Below are 24,032 nucleotides of genomic sequence, written 5' to 3'. Positions count from 1 at the left end.
AGGCATTACTAAGTACTTAATAATGACTAGTTAAGAGCCAATATGTTACCAATTTGCATGTTAATAAGCAACTAATTAATGGTGAATATGTTCCCCATACTAAAGTGTTACCATGTTTTTTTTACTGGTGCACAAAACGAACCGTGCATGAACATCACCTTGTTCAAACAACAAAACCAACAAAGTGTATAAACTCACAACAAATTACACACCTGCAAATCAGTCAGCTGTTGCCGTATCCGTAGTACGCCGATAGGGAGAAGTTTGTATTTACACGATGAGTCGGGTGTGTTTTGACCTCCGCCGAACCCCTGAGGCCGACTCACCGAACCCCTAGGGTTCGATCGAACCCAGGTTAAGAACCACTGCTATATGGGTATCTTGGCCTCTTTTGGGCCGATATATTTGAAACACAAGAAAGCCTGTGTGCCTAACCCAGCCGCACCCGGGCGGAAGGCGGGGTACACCCTGGACAAGTCTCTTTTGCACAATCAGCTTTTTCATATAAAAGAATAGAACAACCTCACAACAGACCTGAGAAGTCAAACAGATTATTCTTCATTCACAGTAAAACTTAAAAAGTGGCTTTGGCGCAATCAAAGTTGCTCACACGGTCATTGAGATGCTCACTATGTTTGACCCACATGTCAATTTAACGTGTATTATATTCATGTATGACAGCATTTTGTCGTGAGCTATGAGGTGTGTCTGTTGAAATCATGTTTTTTTTCTACAAATGATGGCAGATGTGAACAAGAGAATGTATTGTCTACGAGTTATGATGTAAAGGATAGGTGTGCTTGTAATGTACAAGTGTATGTCAATTAGAGGACATTTTATGACCCTTCTAAATTTGATTACATGCTGTGATATAATGTTATTGTCATAATTGTATTGCATGTTATTGTATATTTTTAATTCAGGTCACCAGGAACTGCAGATGGAAATGAGTTATTTAGCTATAATCTGCTGCAGAACATATCTGTCTTTGAGCCTAATGTCTCTGTGCATTGTCCCTTCAAATAAAGACTAAACTAAACATACCCGAAATGTTCATATAGTTCATAAACAATTTAGAGGCCCCCCTATGGTATGCATGGTGGTCGTCTGATGTATGCACCGAATAAATCATTTTAGTATTTAGAAAAATATACAAACGAGATGTATTGGATAGAACTTCACAAGCCATGATATGAATATGCAAAGTAAATTATAGTTCATAACTAGAAACAAATATACAAAACTAATATACATTGTTATGTCCCAATTATAGAAATAGTTAAAATCAGTGTAAATATAATGAATAAGATCTGTGAGGGTTAGACTTTAACAAGCAGACAGCTCTGGGGGGAAGACTGTTCCTGAGTCTGCTATTTTTAGTCCTGATCAGATCATATTTCTAATTTATAGACATCATAATTGTATTGGGGACGGCGTGGCGAAGTTGGTAGAGTGGCCGTGCCAGCAATCGGAGGGTTGCTGGTTACTGGGGTTCAATCACCACCTTCTACCATCCTAGTCACGTCCGTTGTGTCCTTGGGCAAGACACTTCACCCTTGCTCCTGATGGGTGCTGGTAGCGCCTTGCATGGCAGCTCCCTCCATCAGTGTGTGAATGTGTGTGTGAATGGGTGAATGTGGAAATACTGTCAAAGCGCTTTGAGTACCTTGAAGGTAGAAAAGCGCTATACAAGTATAACCCATTTATCATTTATCATAAGGATTACTAAAAAGGAACAGGCAATGTGTATAAAGTATCGAGTGCAGCGCTGCCAAATAAAGTTCACAGGAACAAACACCACCAGAATGATGTTAACTTTGTGAGTAAAAAAGTTCCACACTACACATCAATAAAATCAAAACTACAACACCAGGGTTTCCTCTTCAACGTTTTCTCCTTCCCAAAAGCAGAATATACAGGGCCATTCTGGTTGACCAATGAGGAAGAGAATTCCTCTCGGACAAGACTCATGACTACATCTATTTGGGGTACTGCACCTTATCTTACAATTCCACATATTTAGGATAACCTGATGCTTCCTTAATGGACTGTGATTCATTATATATCATTTCTGCTCTGGCTAAGTTTAAAGGCCTACTGAAAGCCACTACTACCGACCACGCAGTCTGATAGTTTATATATCAATGATGAAATCTTAACATTGCAACACATGCCAATACGGCCGGGTTAACTTATAAAGTGCAATTTTAAATTTCCCGCGAAACTTCCGGTTGAATACGTCTATGTATGATGACGTATGCGCGTGACGTCAATGGTTGAAACGGAAGTATTCGGACACCATTGTATCCAATACAAAAAGCTCTGTTTTCATCACAAAATTCTACAGTATTCTGGACATCTGTGTTGGTGAATCTTTTGCAATTTGTTTAATGAACAATGAAGACTGCAAAGAAGAAAGTTGTAGGTGGGATCGTTGTATTAGTGGCGGACTACAGCAACACAACCAGGAGGACTTTAAGATGGATAGCAGACGCGCTATCCAACGCTAGCCGCCGACCGCATCGGTGATCGGGTGAAGTCCTTCGTCGCTCCGTCGATTGCTGGAACGCAGGTGAGCATGGGTGTTGATGAGCAGATGAGGGCTGGCTGGCGTAGGTGGAGCGCTAATGTTTTTAGCATAGCTCTGTGAGGTCCCGTAGCTAAGTTAGCTTCAATGGCGTCGTTAGCAACAGCATTGTTAAGCTTCGCCAGGCTGGAAAGCATTAACCATGTAGTTACAGGTCCATGGTTTAATAGTATTGTTGATCTTCTGTCTATCCTTCCAGTCAGGGGCTTATTTCTTTTGTTTCTATCTGCAGTTAAGCCCGATGCTATCACGTTAGCTCCGTAGCTAAAGTGCTTCACCGATGTATTGTCGTGGAGATAAAAGTCACTGTGAATGTCCATTTCGCGTTCTCGACTCTCATTTTCAAGAGGATATAGTATCCGAGGTGGTTTAAAATACAAATCCGTGATCCAAAATAGAAAAAGGAGAAAGTGTGGAATCCAATGAGACCTTGTACCTAAGTTATGGTCAGATCGAAAAAAGATACATCCTGCACTGCAATCTAGTCCTTCACTCTCACGTTCCTCATCCACAAATCTTTCATCCTCGCTCAAATTAATGGGGTAATCGTCGCTTTCTCGGTCCGAATCGCTCTCGCTGCTGGTGTAAACAATGGGGAAATGTGAGGAGCCTTTCAACCTGTGACGTCACGCTACTTCCGGTACAGGCAAGGCTTTTTTTATCAGCGACCGGAAGTTGCGAACTTTATCGTCGATGTTCTCTACTAAATCCTTTCAGCAAAAATATGGCAATATCGCGAAATGATCAAGTATGACACATAGAATGGATCTGCTATCCCCGTTTAAAAAAAAAAAATCATTTCAGTAGGCCTTTAAGCTCCAAATTAATTGACAATGATTTAGTTTACACTTTTTGCAAAGTGGCGTGGTTTGCTGGTGAGTTGCCGGAGTCTGCTATAATAATTAAAAACCTGGCATGGGTCAGTAAACTTTTTTGGAATGATCCTCAGAGAAACTGCAGCTCGTTCCCCCTGTGAAATTGTGAAGATTAATGCAAAAAGGTATAGGTCTAAGGATGCGGAATTATTGGACGATTATTTTGGAGAGTAAGCCGTTCTGTCTGGTTTTTGTATACAGTCTTTGTTTTTGTAACTGACACCCACATGTTTTTCTGTGGAATATTGGACACAATATTGGAACATCTCTATCTTCTTTTCCACTCCCTCCTCCTTTGATGGTCACAATCCTCAGCTGAACCGCTCTCAGAGAAGAGGGTAGCTGGGCATTTTCTTCGTTTGCGGGTAACAGTCGAGATGGTGGACTTAGGCAGGATGTTGCTGGCATTGAGGTTGCTCACAGAGGTCAAAGAAAGCTGGAACCAGTTCAGGTTTTGTCATTCACTTTGTTCATCACTATGAAGTATTAACGACGAATACATGACTTACCTTCAATCTAACTGAATCGCTGGTGTCGAAGTCTGTTGGAAAAGAATGAGAGAAATTCCCAATCATTTCTGTTTCGTTTAAGTTACCAGTGCGATATCGACAAAGACAACAACAACGAGCACTGGTTTTGCCACATTGGAGGAGAACTCTAAGGGGTTTTACAAGAAACTGATTGAGTTTGTGAAAGTCGAGCAATTTCACCAGACATTTATGGAATTCAACTTCAAAATCTACAATGTCGAGTAATGGAAAGAAAATGGCAAACACAAACAATAAGGGAAGCCTGGTCCTACCGAAGTAGAGGATCCACTGTTTCAGCAAGGACAAAAAGCAGTGGAGAAAAATGCAGAGAAGAGAAATCAGAACTTAATACGCAAACATCATCAATATCAAGAACAATCGCCTAAACCAGCACAAATGGTTGGGACTGGTTTGGGGACATTTGGAGAGGTGAGGTATGAGTCATGATTCGTTAACAACTTCAAAACTATAATGTCGTCCAAGATGTTTGCAGCACAAACGTAGCACACACGTCTGGGACTGTTTTGGGGAGATTTTGACACGGCCAGAGTGCTGGTTATGAATAAGAACACGTTAATACCGTAAAAACCATAACATGTTAATAACTTGCAGCACAAACGAAAGACATTTTGACACAGTTTGGGGGACAAGGAGGGGAGAAAACTTCACCCAAAATAGACATGTCCGGGATTACAACATTGAAGCCCCCACAAATAAGTCCTGACAAGCATGATGGCTGACATTGTGTGCCTATTAATGGATGTGTTCCTTAATGATTGCCTTGTGTCCTGTTTTCATGAACATGTGTACACGTTTCTTACAAGTTCTTGAGTGTGCCCTCAAAAAGGTTTTGCTTGGTATCCATCCTATCTCCCGTCTCTTCCCCGAGGATGGCTCCATGAGCTGGGCAAACGCCTGGAGATGCCCTACGTCAACAACACGGTCGGCGGCCCGTCGGTGCGCAGCTCGTTCATCGCCGCCCTCTACTTCACCCTCAGCAGCCTGACCAGCGTCGGCTTTAAACGTGTGCGCCAACACGGACGCCGAGAAGATCTTCTCCATCTGCAACATGCTCATCGGCGGTATGCCGGATGCCTCGTATGGAATAATGTGATTGGGCAGGCACGCTGTTTATATCGTGGGAAAGCGGACGTGAAAAAAGGCTGTCCTCACTCAGGTGCGCATGGAGCCGGAGGGGGCGTGGCCTCCAGCTCCCGCTGAAAATCGGGAGATTTTCGGGAGAATATTTGTCCCGGGAGGTTTTCGGGAGAGGCAATGAATTTCGGGAGTCTCCCGGAAAATTCGGGAGGGTTGGCAAGTATGGAAATTAGTTTCCTCCGCCGGGTGGCGGGGCTCTCCCTTAGAGATAGGGTGAGAAGCTCTGCCATCTGGGAACAACGTTTGTCAGAACAATTGTATATAAGTTATCACACAATTTGTTTTCTATGAGTTCAGTTTGCCCTGCGTGAAGACAGTTTGCCCGGGTTACTATCCACTGGTGCTTACAAAGCTGTCTTTGATCTTATCAAGCAAAAGGCGGACAGCTTGTAAACCTCCACTTTGTGCGATGGAATGCGGCGTAGAGGTGTCGGTTTCTCAGATCTTGGACAGCCGCAGGAAGGGCATTATCAGGATTAGAAATCTACGAGCAGAGAGGGGCCAAACCTGACACCGCTCCAAGCACCTTTTGTATGAACTGTTTATGACCCAGTGCAGCTGCTGCATAACGAGATTCCTCCCCTTAGAAGCAGCTGCAGCTATGTAATCAGGGAATGCCCCAAAAAATGGGGAAGCGTGGAACTTGTTCCCCAGAGCGTGGGGTGACACTGTACGAGGGTGCAGGTCCACGCGCTCTCCTCATGAGCTAAATTGAATCCCGTCTCTGTTTGATTCCTTGCTTCTTGTCTTGTTTGTTAGATAGTTCAGTGTTTGACTGTATGTATGCATATGTGCTTGTATATGTATGTTTGTATGTTGGCATTAAAAATATTCATTAACACTGCATATGTGGTCTACGTCCCGTTATGCAGACAAGGTGAGTAAGGTAATGTGCACATGGTAGACTAGGGTGGTTCGGAATACTGGTACTAATAAAGTATTGCGGTACTAATCAATTGAAATCGGTACTATACCACATTTGAAAAGTACCGATACCGCTCTTTCATCTGAGCGCCGCTTTGTGGCGGTGACTACAGAGCCGAGGCGCATGATGTTGAGTGTGTCAAAACGCACACACAAAGTGCATACAAGCAATAACATCTTGGAGAGGGAAAAATGGCAAAAAACTACAATACTACTGGTTAATAAAGAGGGTGGTGAAGTACAACCTGGAGGTATTTGGGCTTCAAAACTAACAATGAAGGTGACGATTTAAACAGGGAGGCACCGCGTTGCAAATACTGTTTTACATCTTTCCTGCTTGTCGGCTCCTAGACCGTGGTCGAGGAGAGCAGGGGAGACCTTTCACTTCACAATGGGTCCGTAAAGCTCTTTGGTCGGAATGACGAGGCAAATGTGGCGATTAGGTAAACATTTAAATAATAAGCAATCAGATCTGCACAAGGAGTTATAAAGAGTGACAGGTAATGATGTAGTTGTTACACCTGTCCTGCTGTTCTGTCCGGTGCAGACCCTAGTCGAGGAGCACAGGGAAGACGTTCCCTTGTAAAATTGTGCTTTGACTGTGAGTCTACCGCTTGTCCTTTTCGGGGTCGCGGGGGGTGCTGGAGCCAATCTCAGCTGCATTCGGGCGGAAGGCGGAGTACAGCCTGGACAAGTCGCCACCTCATCGCAGGGCCAACACAGATAGACAGACAACATTCTAGGGCCAATTTAGTGTTGCCAATCAACCTATCCCCAGGTGCATGTTTTGTGGAGGTGGGAGGAAGCCGGAGTACCCGGAGGAACCCAAGTATTCTGTTAAAATTAATTTTTTTTAGTTCCCTTTACTTGGAAAACTATCGAAACGTATCGGAAAGTATTGATAGACATTTTTGGTACCGGTACTACATTATTGGTATCGGGACAACCCTATGACAGACCATTCTTTGCAAAACTTGAATTACTATAAAACTTTTAACCTTTTAGGTTGCAAATAAGCGCATAAAAACAGTGTTTTTGCTAACTCCATATACTACTTGTGATGCAAGCTTATTTAGCTATAGGCATGAATATTATTTCAATCATAGTGTGTCACAAAATACCTCAACAACGTAATAAAAATTATTTTAAACAGATAACTCGAGATTTAGTTGTATGGCCAATGGGATAACATTGCTGTGGTATGAAAAGGGGTAGGTAAGCTGGGCTTCTTCCTACTCATTTTCGGACGTGCTGTAATGAAACAACTGGAAATATGATGCATTACATTGTAACGTATGCATGTTCCAAATAAACCGAACAAGTGTAAACGGTTCATTTGGATATGCATTTTTATAGACTTAACACAGTAACAATCAAAAATTGGTCACTTATCCTCTTCACCAGCTTATTCATTTTGTAAAAAGTTAAAGTGTATGACATTTTAACATTTAATTTTATGTGCAAAATGTTTTGTCACCTTGCCATGTTATGGGAAACTTTGTACACTTGTAAACTTGTGGTTGTTTTTTTGTTATGTTTTTTTTTAAATTACTGTCAGCCCACGATTCGAGAAGTACTGCATTTCTAGGACACGGTCCTCACCTGATGCTTCTCCTGGCATACCCTGCCTGCCAATGTTGCACAACAGATGGTCAATCTTTGGCACAGGTTGCATGTCCCACTTATCATCTGGAGGTTTTCCCTGCTCCTCTCGCTCTTCTTCAGGGAAGAACCACCCGTACTAAAAAAAACAAAAAACAGATACAGTATCACTACAGGTCCATAAACTAATATAGCTCACAACTGATTGAACCTCAAAAGTCAGTTTTTTCTTACAGGTTTTTGAGTTAGAAAAAAATAACACCAAGAAGGACGGCATATGCATATAGTATAAGTTTGGGTTTTTTCACCCTTTTTTCTCTGTCAGTGGTATGCCCAAAGGAGGGGCTCGGACTATTTAAGGGAGGCTGTTCATTCAGTCGGGGTGGGAGTAGGTAAGCAGGTTGGTTGTGGAGAGTTGAGGTGGTGCAATAAACATCCCCAACTTGAAATCAGCGAATGAGCCATCATTGGTTGCATGGTTATATCTATTTTTTAAGCGAACCCGCAACACAAATACAAACTAAAGCGTGTAAGGCATAAGGCGAACGAGCTTGCCAGTATTAGCATGTAACAAAAACAAAGCATTAGCGTGAAGTCACCTGAAAGCAGACCTATATTTGGAAATGTAAGTTGTACAAATATATACTCTGTGTGTATTTTGATGTTTAAGTGACTTTGGCGAACACAATTGCCCGTGAAATGTATCCAACTCGTGTAAGTGTATTTGCATGGGGATGTTAGCTAACAGAACACCTGCTATTTCATTGAACATCTATAGTCGAAAGTAAGCCGTATTGTAGTAATTGTGTGTCTCTGATTTTATGTTTCTTAAATAGCTGACTTTTTTGTTGACCTGTTTGGTTTACTGACAGATTTTATTGTTTTACTTGTCAAATATAGATGTTATGGTGTCTTGAAAAATGGTTGAAGATGCTTGTTTTCTCAGGTCTTACAATTTATTGAAAATGTTCCCTGCTGTTTGGTGTTTCTTTGTTTTTTACCTGGCATTTATTGATTTTTCTAATTATTTGCTGACTTTTTCTGCATATTCTGTATTTGTATTTGGTGTTCTCTTCTTATCTTGCTGATTGTATTGAGCCAAATTCTGCATTCCAAAACAGCAGGCTTATTGCTAACCCCTCAGACCATTAAAAAGTGTGCAGGCGCTCGAGGGTTTTCTATTTGGGCCCCCGTATTCCAACTTTTCTTACCTTCTGGTACCTGCTGATGTGTATTTGGGATCTGCATAAGTCCTGAATATGTGCGCGCGTCCGCCATTGTAGTCCAGGCCGACCCCGTAGTCATAAGCTTCTTCTTTTTCTCTACCTTCTTATGGGACATTCATCCTCCGCTGTTGCCATTTCTAATTTAAAGTAGCGTAAAGTTCTTACTTATATCTGTCAGTAGACTAGCTATCAAAGCGCTAAAAACTGTAGTGACTTTACATTATTCACCCAAGGAACTTTAGTTATTAGAAGGTTACGATCGGACGGTTTTTCACGGGACACATTTCCGGCGTTGTTGCACTGGTGAGCCACGGATGAGAAGATGCTGTTCCAGCTTATTGCTAACATTCAGAGCTTTAAAAAGTCTGCAGGCGCTTAAGGGTTTTCTATTTGGGCTCCCGTACTCTGGAATTCCTGTCACGGCGGGGTCTTTGCAGCTTAATGCGAGGTTTGTTCTCCCGGGATGCAAACTGACTATTCTGGACAAGGCTTGCAGGTAGGAACATATTTATTAATCTTCTCAAAACTCAAAGTACTACAAAAAACAGAAAACAAGGCTAAGGCACAACGCGCTGATCGCACTTGGAGCTAAACTAACGCTTGGCATAAACTATAACAAGGAAAACTTACTAGCTGTGGCATGAACAAACAAAAACTTACGTATACAAGGCATGAAGCGAACACTTGGCATACACTTGGAATCAGACATGAACCGAACAATGGCAGGCGTAAATAGTGTTTCTTGATTAGAGCCAGCTGAGTGCCCCAAACAACAGAGGCAGGTGAAAATCATAAGTAACCATGGTGACTAAACTCAGGAGGTGCACAAACAGGAACTAAAGGAGTCCAAAACAAACAGAAAACACAAAACATGATCCGGACCACGGATCATGACAATTCCCTACCAGCAATAGTTAGAGAGGCTACCTTAGGAGAAGCATTTAAGTCTCGCCTTAAAACTCATTTATATACTCTAGCCTTGAGATAGACCCCTTTTTAGACCAGTTGATCTGCCGCTTATAATTCAATACTTATACCGAGTTAAAATTAAATTGGGTTCCTTTTACAGAAATAAGTCTTGTTTTTCCCTAAAAGTTAGGAAACATCTTGCTTTTTATGAATGCACCTGGCACTTACTTGAAGAAACTAGACACTGTATATCACTGTGCCTTACGTTTTGATACTGGTTGTGGAAATCTTGTCCATCACTGTACTCTGTATGCAAAGGCAAACTGTCCATCTTTAAATGCCCGAATACTTTCTCGATGGATAGTTTTTATATATAAATATCTTCTTGGACTTGTCCCCACCTATCTGTGTTCTTTTGTGTATAGAGACTCCAGTCATTACAGCCTTCGCTCACAGGATGTCCTCCACATGTTGGTTCCTAGAGCCAACACAGAACTTGGAAAAAAAGCATCCAGTTATGCTGCTCCCTGGTCATGGAATGGCTTCCAGAAAGATCTGAGGCCAAATTGATGACTTTGGGGGAGTTTAAGTCCATTTTAAAAGATCGAGAAACCAATTCTCTTGGAAATGACTTGCTTTTAAATTGAATTATTATTACTTAATCGTTTTAAATTATTTTTGACCTGTTGTGGTATGACTGCTGTTGTTCTTGTTGTATTGTCTTGTTGTAATTATTATTGTAACTTTGTTTGTGCCGCCCTCTTTGTCAGGTCGCTCTTGAAAAAGAGATTTTAATCTCAATGAGTCTTTACCTGGTTAAATAAAGGAAATTGATTTATCTAAGCATTAATAATAAGCATTCAGATCTGCACAAGGAGTTATAAAGAGTGACAGGTAATAATGTAATTGTTACACCTGTCCTGCTGTTCTGTCCGGTGCAGACTCTAGTCGAGGAGCACAGGGAAGACGTTCCCTGGTAAAATTGTTCTTTGACTGTGAGTGTTTAATGTAGTGTAAGATATTCTGTTAAAATGAAGCCAATATGGAAATTTTTTGTAGTTCCCTTTACTTGGAAAAGTATCACAAAGTATTGATAGACGTATCTGATTAGAGAGCTATCTTCCGCGGCTAGTGGGTCCTTGACAAAAACAATTGCAAGACAGCTTGTATCTCGGAAACGGCGTAAAATGGGATTATCATATGCAGAGGTAGTTTTTCTTCTATTGAAGAGAGAAGTCATTCTTCTTACGTGTAGGATTAATGTCTCGACTATTTTGTAGCGGTCAGGCATGTGGGTGACCATATCCGTCATGTTGTCTTCTGATGTCCTCACCAGAGTCGGACCAAACACCAGAGCCAGGTTTCTTGGTTCCATCTGGAAATTGAATATACATTTAGCATCGACCTTTCATGTTTGAAAAACATACCGTATTTTTCGGACTATAAGGCACACTTCAAATTCTTTAATTTTCTCAAAACTCGACAGTGCGCCTTATAACCCGGTGCGCCTAATAAACGGAACACTTTTGGTTGTGCTTACCGACCTCGAAAATATTTTATTTGGTACATGGTGAAATAAGTGTGACCAGTAGATGGCAGTCACACATAAGAGATACTGTACATGCAGACTGCAATATGATGGCAGTCACACATAAGAGATACGTGTAGACTGCAATATAATGGCAGTCACACATACGAGATACGTGTAGACTGCAATATGATAGCAGTCACACATAAGAGATATGTGTAGAATGCCAAATGATGGCAGTCACACACAAGATACACGTGTAGACTGCAATATGATGGCAGTCACACATAAGAGATATGTGAAGACTACAATATGACTCAAGTGAACAACACCAAAATTTGTAAAACATTACACACAGCGCTCAAAAATCCATCAAAATGTTTTAGTTCGACTTTAGTAAGCTATGAAGCCGCACCGCTTGATGGATTGTACTGTGCTTCAACATAGGAGTATTATTATGGTGTGTGTATAAGGTAAGACATATTATCTGGCGTTTTGTTTCGCCATATTATGCAAAAGCAACTTTTCTTACCTTCTGGAACCTGCTGATCTGTATTTAGGATCTGCATAAGTTCTGAAAATTTGCGCGCATTCGCCTTTGTAGTCCGTGGAGACACCGTAGTCCAGGGGTCCCCAAACTTTTTGACTCCGGGGCCGCATTGTGGTAAAACAATTTGGCTGGGGGCCGCCCTATATATATATATATATATATATATATATATATATATATATATATATATATATATATATATATATATATATATATATATATATATATATATATATATATATATATATATATATATATATATATATATATATATATATGTGTGTGTGTGTGTATATATGTATGTGTATACATATATATATATATATACACACTACCGTTCAAAAGTTTGGGGTCACTCAAACAATTTTGTGGAATAGCCTTCATTTCTAAGAACAAGAATAGACTGTCGAGTTTCAGATGAAAGTTCTCTTTTTCTGGCCATTTTGAGCGTTTAATTGACCCCACAAATGTGATGCTCCAGAAACTCAATCTGCTCAAAGGAAGGTCAGTTTTGTAGCTTCTGTAACGAGCTAAACTTTTTTCAGATGTGTGAACATGATTGCACAAGGGTTTTCTAATCATCAATTAGCCTTCTGAGCCAATGAGCAAACACATTGTACCATTAGAACACTGGAGTGATAGTTGCTGGAAATGGGCCTCTATACACCTATGTAGATATTGCACCAAAAACCAGACATTTGCAGCTAGAATAGTCATTTACCACATTAGCAATGTATAGAGTGTATTTCTTTAAAGTTAAGACTAGTTTAAAGTTATCTTCATTGAAAAGTACAGTGCTTTTCCTTCAAAAATAAGGACATTTCAATGTGACCCCAAACTTTTGAACGGTGGTGTGTATATATGTATATATGTATATATATATAATATATGTAAATGTGTGTGTGTGTGTGTGTGTGGGTGTGTATGTATATGTATATGAATATGTAAATGTGTATATATATGTGTGTGTATATATGTCCATGTATATATATGTATATGTGTATAAATGTATATATATATATATATATATATATATATATATATATATATATATATATATATATATATATATATATATATATATATATATATATATATATATATATATATATATATATATATATGTATATGTGTATATATGTGTATATATGTATGTGTCTATATGTGTGTGTGTATATATATATATATATATATATATATATATATATATGATTGAAGTAAAGTCTGAATGTCATTAAAACAGTTAGCTCCATCTTTTGACACTTCTTCCACTCCCGTCCTTGCACGCTACACCGCCACAACAAAAATGACGGGGAGAAGGCGCTGCCGAGGGTGAGCCACGTAAATAAGACCGCCCACAAAACGGCGCATCCCGAAGTGACGGTCAGAAAGCGGCTTGAAGATGATCTGTAAAACATCATCTATGCAACATTTTGACCAAAGAACTACCATCACATGTTATGTAGACCACAAGGAAGTGCTTTACATTAAAAAAAATAAAAAAATAATATGACTTCTTTAATGCGCCTTTTGTATGAAAAAAACCCTGAATAGACCCGCTCATCGGCAGTGCGCCTTATGGTCTGGAAAATACGGTACATTGTTTATTTTGCCAAGTTGCATCCATCGATAAAGAGTACTACCTTATTCTTTTCCGAGTGATCTGCCACTTTTTTTAAGTGAGCCACTAGGAACTTGAGGGTGTGGCGATGATAATCTGGCAGGTCATGAATCTGGAAGGAAACAACGTTCATGAAAAAAAGAAAAGCCTTTTTATTTTTTATTTTTTTTGACTTGAATACCAGTTTTTTCATGGTCTTTAGCCGGTCCCTTGTGTCTTCTATCCTGTTGGCATCAATGAAGGATTGATATTTCTCTATGAAAAGATGATTTAAATAGTGAATAAACACATTCCACATTCATTGGGTGTTTGTTTTACGCACCGTCAGTAAACAAAGGTTGGGGAAGTTTTCGGAAAAAAGACTTCAGCAGGCTGCTGATGACATTCAAGTCCTGCCATCTCTGTTGAGATAAAACGTTGTTTAGACTTTTCTGCTGCTGAGTGAAAAAAAAGAAGAAGATATTCCAATAAAAGGTTTGAGAAGTGCTCTCCGCACCTCTTTAGCGGTGTTGATATCAAAACCTTTATTCAGATGATCCTGCAGGTTAGACACCATGGCATTGTTCCCTGGCACCCGGTAGATACCAGTGGAATCCAGACCAGTTGCTTCCACCACGCCACAACACATCTCCACAACCTGCGGGACAAACTGGGACAAAGATGTGGAATGAATGATATTCTATTCAGTATTTTAGTCAGAATGATCACACAACTGAGGTGGCTGTCATTGTTTCCATCTATCTTTAAAAAATGGACAGCACTACCCTCAATTTCAGAACACGGTCTCTGGCGCAGACTCCGTTTTGCGTGAGGGAGCGCATGTCAAACGTCAACTCCTGTACAAAACCCAAAAGCAGTGAAGTTGGCACGTTGTGTAAATGGTAAATAAAAAAATATTAGCAAAATCCTTTTCAACTTACATTCAATTGAATAGACTGCAAAGACAAGATATTTAATGTTCCAACTGAGAAACTAATTTTTTTTTTTTGCAAATAATCATTAACATAAAATTTAATGGCAGCAACACATTGCAAAAAAGTTGGCACAGGGGCATTTTTACCACTGTGTTACATGGCCTTTCCTTTTAACAACACTCAGGAAACGTTTGGGAACTGAGGAGACACATTTTTGAAGCTTTTCAGGTGGAATTCTTTCCCATTCTTGCTTGATGTACAGCTTAAGTTGTTCAACAGTCCGGGGGTCTCCGTTGTGGTATTTTAGGCTTCATAATGCGCCACACATTTGCAATGGAATACAGGTCTTGACTACAGGCAGGCCAGTCTAGTACCCGCACTCTTTTACTATGAAGCCACGCTGTTGTAGTACGTGGCTTGGCATTGTCTTGCTGAAATAAGCAGGGGCGTCCATGAAAAAGACGTTGCTTTGATGGCAACATATGTTGCTCCAAAACCTGTATGTACCTTTCAGCATTAATGGAGCCTTCACAGATGTAGAAGTTACCCATGTCTTGGGCACTAATACACCCCCATACCATCATAGATTCTGGCTTTTGAACTTTGTGCCTATAACAACCTGGATGGTTCTTTTCCTCTTTGGTCCGGAGGACACGACGTCCACAGTTTCGAAAAACTATTTGAAATGTAGACTTGTCAGACTACTGGGGGACTTCAACGCTCATGTTGGCAGCGACAGTGAAACCTGGAGAGGCGTGATTGGGAAGAATGGCCGCCCGGATCTGAACCCGAGCGGTGTTTTGGACTTTTGTGCCCGTCACAGATTGTCCATAACGAACACCATGTTCAAACATAAGGGTGTCCATATGTGCACTTTGCACCAGGACACCCTAGGCCGCAGTTCCATGATCGACTTCATAGTTGTGTCGTCGGATTTGCGGCCTCATGTTTTGGACACTCAGGTGAAGAGAGGGGCGGAGCTTTCTACTGATTACCACCTGGTGGTGAGTTGGCTGCGATGGTGGGGTAGGATGCCGGACAGACCTGGCAGGTCCAAACGCATTGTGAGGGTTTGCTGGGAACGCCTGGCAGAGTCTCCTGTCAGAGAGAGTTTCAATTCCCACCTCCGGAAGAACTTTGAACATGTCACGAGGGAGGTGCTGGACATTGAGTCCGAATGGACCATGTTCCGCGCCTCTATTGTCAAGGCGGCTGATTGGAGCTGTGGCCGCAAGGTAGTTGGTGCCTGTCGTGGCGGTAATCCTAGAACCCATTGGTGGACACCGGTGGTGAGGGATGCCGTCAAGCTGAAGAAGGAGTCCTATCGGGTTCTTTTGGCTCATAGGACTCCTGAGGCAGCGGACAGGTACCGACAGGCCAAGCGGTGTGCGGCTTCAGCGGTCGCGGAGGCAAAAACTCGGACATGGGAGGAGTTCGGGGAAGCCATGGAAAACGACTTCCGGACGGCTTCGAAGCGATTCTGGACCACCATCCGCCGCCTCAGGAAGGGGAAGCAGTGCACAATCAACACCGTGTATGGTGAGGATGGTGTTCTGTTGACCTCGACTGCGGATGTTGTGGATCGGTGGAGGGAATACTTCGAAGACCTCCTCAATCCCACCAACACGTCTTCCTATGAGGAAGCAGTTCCTGGGGAATCTGTGGTGGGCTGTCCTATTTCTGGGGCTGAGGTTGCTGAGGTAGTTAAAAAGCTCCTCTGTGGTAAGGCCCCGGGGGTGGATGAGATCCGCCCGGAGTTCCTTAAGGCTCTGGATGCTGTGGGGCTGTCTTGGTTGACAAGACTCTGCAGCATCGTGTGGACATCGGGGGCGGTACCTCTGGATTGGCAGACCGGGGTGGTGGTTCCTCTCTTTAAGAAGGGGAACCGGAGGGTGTGTTCTAACTATCGTGGGATCACACTCCTCAGCCTTCCCGGTAAGGTCTATTCAGGTGTGCTGGAGAGGAGGCTACGCCGGATAGTCGAACCTCGGATTCAGGAGGAACAGTGTGGTTTTTGTCCTGTTCGTGGAACTGTGGACCAGCTCTATACTCTCGGCAGGGTCCTTGAGGGTGCATGGGAGTTTGCCCAACCAGTCTACATGTGTTTTGTGGACTTGGAGAAAGCATTCGACCGTGTCCCTCGGGAAGTCCTGTGGGGAGTGCTCAGAGAGTATGGGGTATCGGACTGTGTGATTGTGGCGGTCCGCTCCCTGTATGATCAGTGCCAGAGTTTGGTCCGCATTGCCGGCAGTAAGTCGGACCCGTTTCCAGTGAGGGTTGGACTCCGCCAAGGCTGCCCTTTGTCACCGATTCTGTTCATAACTTTTATGGACAGAATTTCTAGGCGCAGTCAAGGCGTTGAGGGGATCCGGTTTGGTGGCTGCAGGATTAGGTCTCTGCTTTTTGCAGATGATGTGGTCCTGATGGTTTCATCTGGCCAGGATCTTCAGCTCTCACTGGACCGGTTCGCAGCTGAGTGTGAAGCGACTGGGATGAGAATCAGCACCTCCAAGTCCGAGTCCATGGTTCTCGCCCGGAAAAGGGTGGAGTGCCATCTCCGGGTTGCGGAGGAGACCCTGCCCCAAGTGGAGGAGTTCAAGTACCTTGGAGTCTTGTTCACGAGTGAGGGAAAAGTGGATCGTGAGATCGACAGGCGGATCGGTGCGGCGTCTTCAGTAATGCGGACGCTGTATCGATCCGTTGTGGTGAAGAAGGAGCTGAGCCGGAAGGCAAAGCTCTCAATTTACCGGTCGATCTACGTTCCCATCCTCACCTATGGTCATGAGCTTTGGGTTATGACCGAAAGGACAAGATCACGGGTACAAGCGGCCGAAATGAGTTTCCTCCGCCGGGTGGCGGGGCTCTCCCTTAGAGATAGGGTGAGAAGCTCTGCCATCCGGGGGAAACTCAAAGTAAAGCCGCTGCTCCTCCACATCGAGAGGAGCCAGTTGAGGTGGTCCGGGCATCTGGTCAGGATGCCACCCGAACGCCTCCCTAGGGAGGTGTTTAGGGCACGTCCGACCGGTAGGAGGCCACGGGGAAGACCCAGGACACGTTGGGAAGACTATGTCTCCCGGCTGGCCTGGGAACGCCTCGGGACCCCCCGGGAAGAGCTGGACGAAGTGGCTGGGGAGAGGGAAGTCTGGGTTTCCCTGCTTAGGCTGCTGCCCCCGCGACCGGACCTCGGATAAGCGGAAGAAGACGGATGGATGGATGGAGACTTGTCAGACCACAGAACACTTTTCCACTTTGCATCAGTTTATCTTAAATGAGCTGGGGTCCAGCGAAGTTTTTCTGGGTGTTGTTGATAAATGGCTTTCGCTTTGCATAGTAGAGTTTTGACTTGCAGTTACAGATGTAGTGACCAACTGTAGTTACTGACAGTGGTTTTCTGAAGTGTTCCTGAGCCCATGTGGTGATATCCTTTACACACTGATGTCACTTTTTGATGCAGTACCGCCTGAGGGATCGAAGGTCACGGGCATTCAATGTTACGTGCAGTGATTTCTCCAGATTCTTTGAACCTTTTGATGATATTACGGACTGTAGATGGTGAAATCCCTAAATTCCTTGCAATAGCTAGTTGAGGAATGTTGTTCTTAAACTGTTGGACAATTTGCTCACTCATTTGTTGACAAAGTGGTGCCCCTCGCCCCATCCTTGTTTGTGAATGACCGAGCATTTCATGGAAGATGCTTTTATACCCGATCATGGCACCCACCTGTTCCCAAATAGCCTGTTTACCTGTGGGATGTTCCAAATAAGTATTTGATTAGCATTTCTCAACTTTCTCAGTCTTTTTTGCCACTTGTGCCAACTTTTTTGAAACTTGTTGCAGGCATCAAATTTAAAATGAGCTAATATTTGCAAAAAATAAAGTTTTCCAGTTCGAAAATTAAAAATCTTGTCGTTGCAGTCTATTTAAATGAATATAAGTTGAAAAGGATTTGCAAATCATTGTATTTTGTTTTTATTTACCGTTTACACAACGTGCCAACTTCACTGGTTTTGGGGTTTGTATGACAGAAGGCGTTTTAAAAATACTCAGTGCTTGTTTTGCAAGGCAGAAGGTACCAGGTGCAAACCCTGTTTGAGGTGGGGTTGGCAAGGTCTAAAAATGCATGTTTTAATGGTGTTACAATTGTTATGTTGTACAACAACAAAAAGTGATTTCAGCAAGAATTTATTTTTATACAAAACATGCATTTAAAAAGAAATTAAAGTTTGTTAAAAGTATCAACGTTGTTTCACGTGAATAAAAAAGTGTGAATATTTTTTGTAATGGGCTCAAAATAAAATGGTGTTTTATACTGACTAACTAATACAGACGGGATTTAGCTGTGTGGGGGTAAGAAATAGAAATCAAAATACAAACCCCAAAACCAGTGAAGTTGTCACGTTGTGTAAATGGTAAATAAAAACAGAATACAATGATTTGCAAATCCTTTTCAACCTATATTCAATTGAATAGACTGCAAAGACAATATATTTAACGTTCGGGACGGTGTGGCGAAGTTGGTAGAGTGGCTGTGCCAGCAATTGGAGTGTTGCTGGTTACTGGGGTTCAATTCCCACCTTCTACCTTCCTAGTCACGTCCATTGTGTCCTTGGGCAAGACACTTCACCCTTTGCCTCTGATGGCTGCTGTTTAGCGCCTTGCATGGCAGCTCCCTCCATCAGTGTGTGAATGTGGAATGTGGAAATACTGTCAAAGCGCTTTGAGTACCTTGAAGGTAGAAAAGCGCTATACAAGTATAACCCATTTATCATTATTTAACGTTCGAACTGGAAAACTTTAATTTTTTGCCAATATTAGCTCATTTGGAATTTGACGCCTGCAACATGTTTCAAAAAAGCTGGCACAAGTGGCAAAAAAGACTGAGAAACTTGAGGAATGCTTATCAAACTTACACTTATTTGGAACATCCCACAGGTGAACAGGCTAATTGGGAACAGGTGGGTGCCATGATCGGGTATAAAAGCATCTTCCATGAAATGCTCAGTCATTCACAAACAAGGATGGTGCGAGGGTCACCACTTTGTGAGCAAATGTGTGTGCAAATTGTCGAACAGTTTAAGAACAACATTTCTCAACGAGCTGTCACGGCGCGGGCTCGAACCCGCTTTTCCCCGGCAGCTGGGTCTGCGCCCAGACACGCCCCTGCTCGCGCTGAGCGCAGCACGCCCACGCAGCGACAAGGCTACAGGCAATCACGGATCTGCGCACCTGGACCTAATGAGAGGGAGCAGCATAAAGACCAGCGGACCCAAGGAACCTTTGCTGGAACATCTCTCATCTTCCCAGTAAGTATGGCGTCTGGCATCCCCTCCCTTGTGCTTTGCTCGCCTTCTCTGTGCTCTTCCTTGTTCCCTAGTTCATGTCCCTTGTGTCTACCGCAGTGTCTTCCCCGTCGTCAGTGATAGTGTTTCGCTTCACGACATCCATCCGGATCTCTGACTGCCTTCCTCGATCCCTGCTCGGACACGGACTACGCTGCCACTCTCTTACCCTCGACTGCTTGCCTTCTTACGGACCGCCTCTTCGCCTTGCCCACTTGATTCGATGAAAGATCCATCCAACACTCACAGACAACAAACCCTGGTAATACTTACACGGTTAATTCTATACATCGTCTACACTTATTCACTTATAGGAGCATACACATGTTGGCGGGAGAGTCAGGTGACTAGTTGTGTTTGGTGGCCATGTTGGCGGGAGAATCAGGTGACTAGTTGTGTTGGGTGGCCATGTTGGCAGGAGAGTCAGGTGACTAGTTGTGTTTGGTGGCCATGTTGGCAGAAGAGTCAGGTGACTAGTTGTGTTTGGTGGCCATGTTGGCGGGAGAATCAGGTGACTAGTTGTGTTGGGTGGCCATGTTGGCAGGAGAGTCAGGTGACTAGTTGTGTTTGGCGGCCATGTTGGCGGGAGAGTCAGGTGACTAGTTGTGTTTGGTGGCCATGTTGGCAGGAGAGTCAGGTGACTAGTTGTGTTTGGTGGCCATGTTGGCGGGAGAATCAGGTGACTAGTTGTGTTGGGTGGCCATGTTGGCGGGAGAATCAGGTGACTAGTTGTGTTGGGTGGCCATGTTGGCAGGAGAGTCAGGTGACTAGTTGTGTTTGGCGGCCATGTTGGCAGAAGAGTCAGGTGACTAGTTGTGTTTGGTGGCCATGTTGGCGGGAGAATCAGGTGACTAGTTGTGTTGGGTGGCCATGTTGGCAGGAGAGTCAGGTGACTAGTTGTGTTTGGCGGCCATGTTGGCGGGAGAGTCAGGTGACTAGTTGTGTTTGGTGGCCATGTTGGCGGAAGAGTCAGGTGACTAGTTGTGTTTGGTGGCCATGTTGGCGGGAGAGTCAGGTGACTAGTTGTGTTTGGTGGCCATGTTGGCAGGAGAGTCAGGTGACTAGTTGTGTTTGGTGGCCATGTTGGCGGGAGAGTCAGTTGACTAGTTGTGTTTGGTGGCCATGTTGGCAGGAGAGTCAGGTGACTAGTTGTGTTTGGTGGCCATGTTGGCAGGAGAGTCAGGTGACTAGTTGTGTTTGGTGGCCATGTTGGCAGGAGAGTCAGGTGACTAGTTGTGTTTGGTGGCCATGTTGGCAGGAGAGTCAGGTGACTAGTTGTGTTTGGTGGCCATGTTGGCAGGAGAGTCAGGTGACTAGTTGTGTTTGGTGGCCATGTTGGCGGGAGAGTCCGTTGACTAGTTGTGTTTGGTGGCCATGTTGGCAGGAGAGTCAGGTGACTAGTTGTGTTCGGTGGCCATGTTGGCAGGAGAGTCAGGTGACTAGTTGTGTTTGGCGGCCATGTTGGCAGGAGAGTCAGGTGACTAGTTGTGTTTGGTGGCCATGTTGGCGGGAGAGTCAGGTGACTAGTTGTGTTTGGTGGCCATGTTGGCAGGAGAGTCAGGTGACTAGTTGTGTTTGGTGGCCATGTTGGCAGGAGAGTCAGGTGACTAGTTGTGTTTGGCGGCCATGTTGGCAGGAGAGTCAGGTGACTAGTTGTGTTTGGCGGCCATGTTGGCGGGAGAGTCAGGTGACTAGTTGTGTTTGGTGGCCATGTTGGCGGGAGAGTCAGGTGACTAGTTGTGTTTGGTGGCCATGTTGGCGGGAGAGTCAGGTGACTAGTTGTGTTTGGCGGCCATGTTGGCAGGAGAGTCAGGTGACTAGTTGTGTTTGGTGGCCATGTTGGCGGGAGAGTCAGGTGACTAGTTGTGTTTGGTGGCCATGTTGGCGGGAGAGTCAGGTGACTAGTTGTGTTTGGTGGCCATGTTGGCGGGAGAGTCAGGTGACTAGTTGTGTTTGGCGGCCATGTTGGCAGGATAGACAGGTTATTAGTTGTGTTTGGCGGCCATGTTGGCGGGAGAGTCAGGTGATTAGTTGTGTTTGGTGGCCATGTTGGCCATGTTGGCGGGAGAGTCAGGTGACTAGTTGTGTTTGGTGGCCATGTTGGCGGGAGAGTCAGGTGACTAGTTGTGTTTGGTGGCCATGTTGGCGGGAGAGTCAGGTGACTAGTTGTGTTTGGTGGCCATGTTGGCGGGAGAGTCAGGTGACTAGTTGTGTTTGGTGGCCATGTTGGCGGGAGAGTCAGGTGACTAGTTGTGTTTGGTGGCCATGTTGGCGGGAGAGTCAGGTGACTAGTTGTGTTTGGTGGCCATGTTGGCAGGAGAGTCAGGTGACTAATTGTGTTTGGTAGCCATGTTGGCAGGAGAGTCAGGTGACTAGTTGTGTTTGGTGGCCATGTTGGCGGGAGAGTCAGGTGACTAGTTGTGTTTGGTGGCCATGTTGGCGGGAGAGTCAGGTGACTAGTTGTGTTTGGTGGCCATGTTGGCGGGAGAGTCAGGTGACTAGTTGTGTTTGGTGGCCATGTTGGCCATGTTGGCGGGAGAGTCAGGTGACTAGTTGTGTTTGGTGGCCATGTTGGCGGGAGAGTCAGGTGACTAGTTGTGTTTGGTGGCCATGTTGGCGGGAGAGTCAGGTGACTAGTTGTGTTTGGTGGCCATGTTGGCAGGAGAATCAGGTGACTAGTTGTGTTTGGTGGCCATGTTGGCAGGAGAGTCAGGTGACTAGTTGTGTTTGGTGGCCATGTTGGCAGGAGAGTCAGGTGACTAGTTGTGTTTGGTGGCCATGTTGGCGGGAGAGTCAGGTGACTAGTTGTGTTTGGTGGCCATGTCGGCGGGAGAGTCAGGTGACTAGTTGTGTTTGGTGGCCATGTCGGCGGGAGAGTCAGGTGACTAGTTGTGTTTGGTGGCCATGTTGGCGGGAGAGTCAGGTGACTAGTTGTGTTTGGTGGCCATGTTGGCGGGAGAGTCAGGTGACTAGTTGTGTTTGGTGGCCATGTTGGCGGGAGAGTCAGGTGACTAGTTGTGTTTGGTGGCCATGTTGGCGGGAGAGTCAGGTGACTAGTTGTGTTTGGTGGCCATGTTGGCGGGAGAGTCAGGTGACTAGTTGTGTTTGGTGGCCATGTTGGCGGGAGAGTCAGGTGACTAGTTGTGTTTGGTGGCCATGTTGGCGGGAGAGTCAGGTGACTAGTTGTGTTTGGTGGCCATGTTGGCGGGAGAGTCAGGTGACTAGTTGTGTTTGGTGGCCATGTTGGCGGGAGAATCAGGTGACTAGTTGTGTTTGGTGGCCATGTTGGCGGGAGAGTGAGGTGACTAGTTGTGTTTGGCGGCCATGTTGGCGGGAGAGTCAGGTGATTAGTTGTGTTTGGTGGCCATGTTGGCGGGAGAGTCAGGTGACTAGTTGTGTTTGGTGGCCATGTTGGCGGGAGAGTCAGGTGACTAGTTGTGTTTGGTGGCCATGTTGGCGGGAGAGTCAGGTGACTAGTTGTGTTTGGCGGCCATGTTGGCGGGAGAGTCAGGTGACTAGTTGTGTTTGGTGGCCATGTTGGCGGGAGAGTCAGGTGACTAGTTGTGTTTGGTGGCCATGTTGGCGGGAGAGTCAGGTGACTAGTTGTGTTTGGTGGCCATGTTGTCGGGAGAGTCAGGTGACTAGTTGTGTTTGGTGGCCATGTTGGCGGGACAGTCAGGTGACTAGTTGTGTTTGGTGGCCATGTTGGCGGGAGAGTCAGGTGACTAGTTGTGTTTGGTGGCCATGTTGGCGGGGGAGTCAGGTGACTAGTTGTGTTTGGTGGCCATGTTGGCAGGAGAATCAGGTGAGTAGTTGTGTTTGGTGGCCATGTTGGCGGGAGAGTCAGGTGACTAGTTGTGTTTGGTGGCCATGTTGGCGGGAGAGTCAGGTGATTAGTTGTGTTTGGTGGCCATGTTGGCGGGAGAGTCAGGTGACTAGTTGTGTTTGGTGGCCATGTTGGCGGGAGAGTCAGGTGACTAGTTGTGTTTGGTGGCCATATTGGCGGGAGAGTCAGGTGATTAGTTGTGTTTGGTGGCCATGTTGGCGGGAGAGTCAGGTGACTAGTTGTGTTTGGTGGCCATGTTGGCGGGAGAGTCAGGTGACTAGTTGTGTTTGGTGGCCATGTTGGCGGGAGAGTCAGGTGACTAGTTGTGTTTGGTGGCCATGTTGGCGGGAGAGTCAGGTGACTAGTTGTGTTTGGTGGCCATGTTGGCGGGGGAGTCAGGTGACTAGTTGTGTTTGGTGGCCATGTTGGCGGGAGAGTCAGG

At 44.5% G+C, this 24,032-nt stretch overlaps 1 protein-coding gene across 2 annotated transcripts in view; it reads right to left on the bottom strand.

Moving 5' to 3' along the window:
- Positions 1-3,217: 3,217 nt before the first annotated feature.
- LOC133662331 (rho GTPase-activating protein 23-like) overlaps positions 3,218-24,032 on the bottom strand; it is a 139,694-nt gene continuing 118,879 nt past the window's right edge. Inside the window, exons 16-24 of one of the 2 annotated variants that reach the window (XM_062066238.1) lie at positions 14,007-14,159; positions 13,833-13,911; positions 13,692-13,765; positions 13,533-13,622; positions 11,061-11,186; positions 7,677-7,815; positions 4,265-4,280; positions 3,972-4,003; positions 3,218-3,898 (exon numbers count right to left, since the gene is read on the bottom strand). In XM_062066238.1, coding sequence (XP_061922222.1) covers positions 3,979-4,003; positions 4,265-4,280; positions 7,677-7,815; positions 11,061-11,186; positions 13,533-13,622; positions 13,692-13,765; positions 13,833-13,911; positions 14,007-14,159 — 702 coding nt within the window. In that variant the 3' untranslated portion in view covers positions 3,218-3,898; positions 3,972-3,978. Of the gene's footprint in view, positions 3,899-3,971; positions 4,004-4,264; positions 4,281-7,142; positions 7,816-11,060; positions 11,187-13,532; positions 13,623-13,691; positions 13,766-13,832; positions 13,912-14,006; positions 14,160-24,032 lie in introns of those variants that run through there. The other variant, XM_062066237.1, reaches the window with a different exon arrangement.

Source organism: Entelurus aequoreus, linkage group LG12, assembly GCF_033978785.1.
Source record: "Entelurus aequoreus isolate RoL-2023_Sb linkage group LG12, RoL_Eaeq_v1.1, whole genome shotgun sequence".
NCBI lineage: Eukaryota > Metazoa > Chordata > Actinopteri > Syngnathiformes > Syngnathidae > Entelurus > Entelurus aequoreus.
This window is presented reverse-complemented; position numbering and strand designations above follow the sequence as displayed.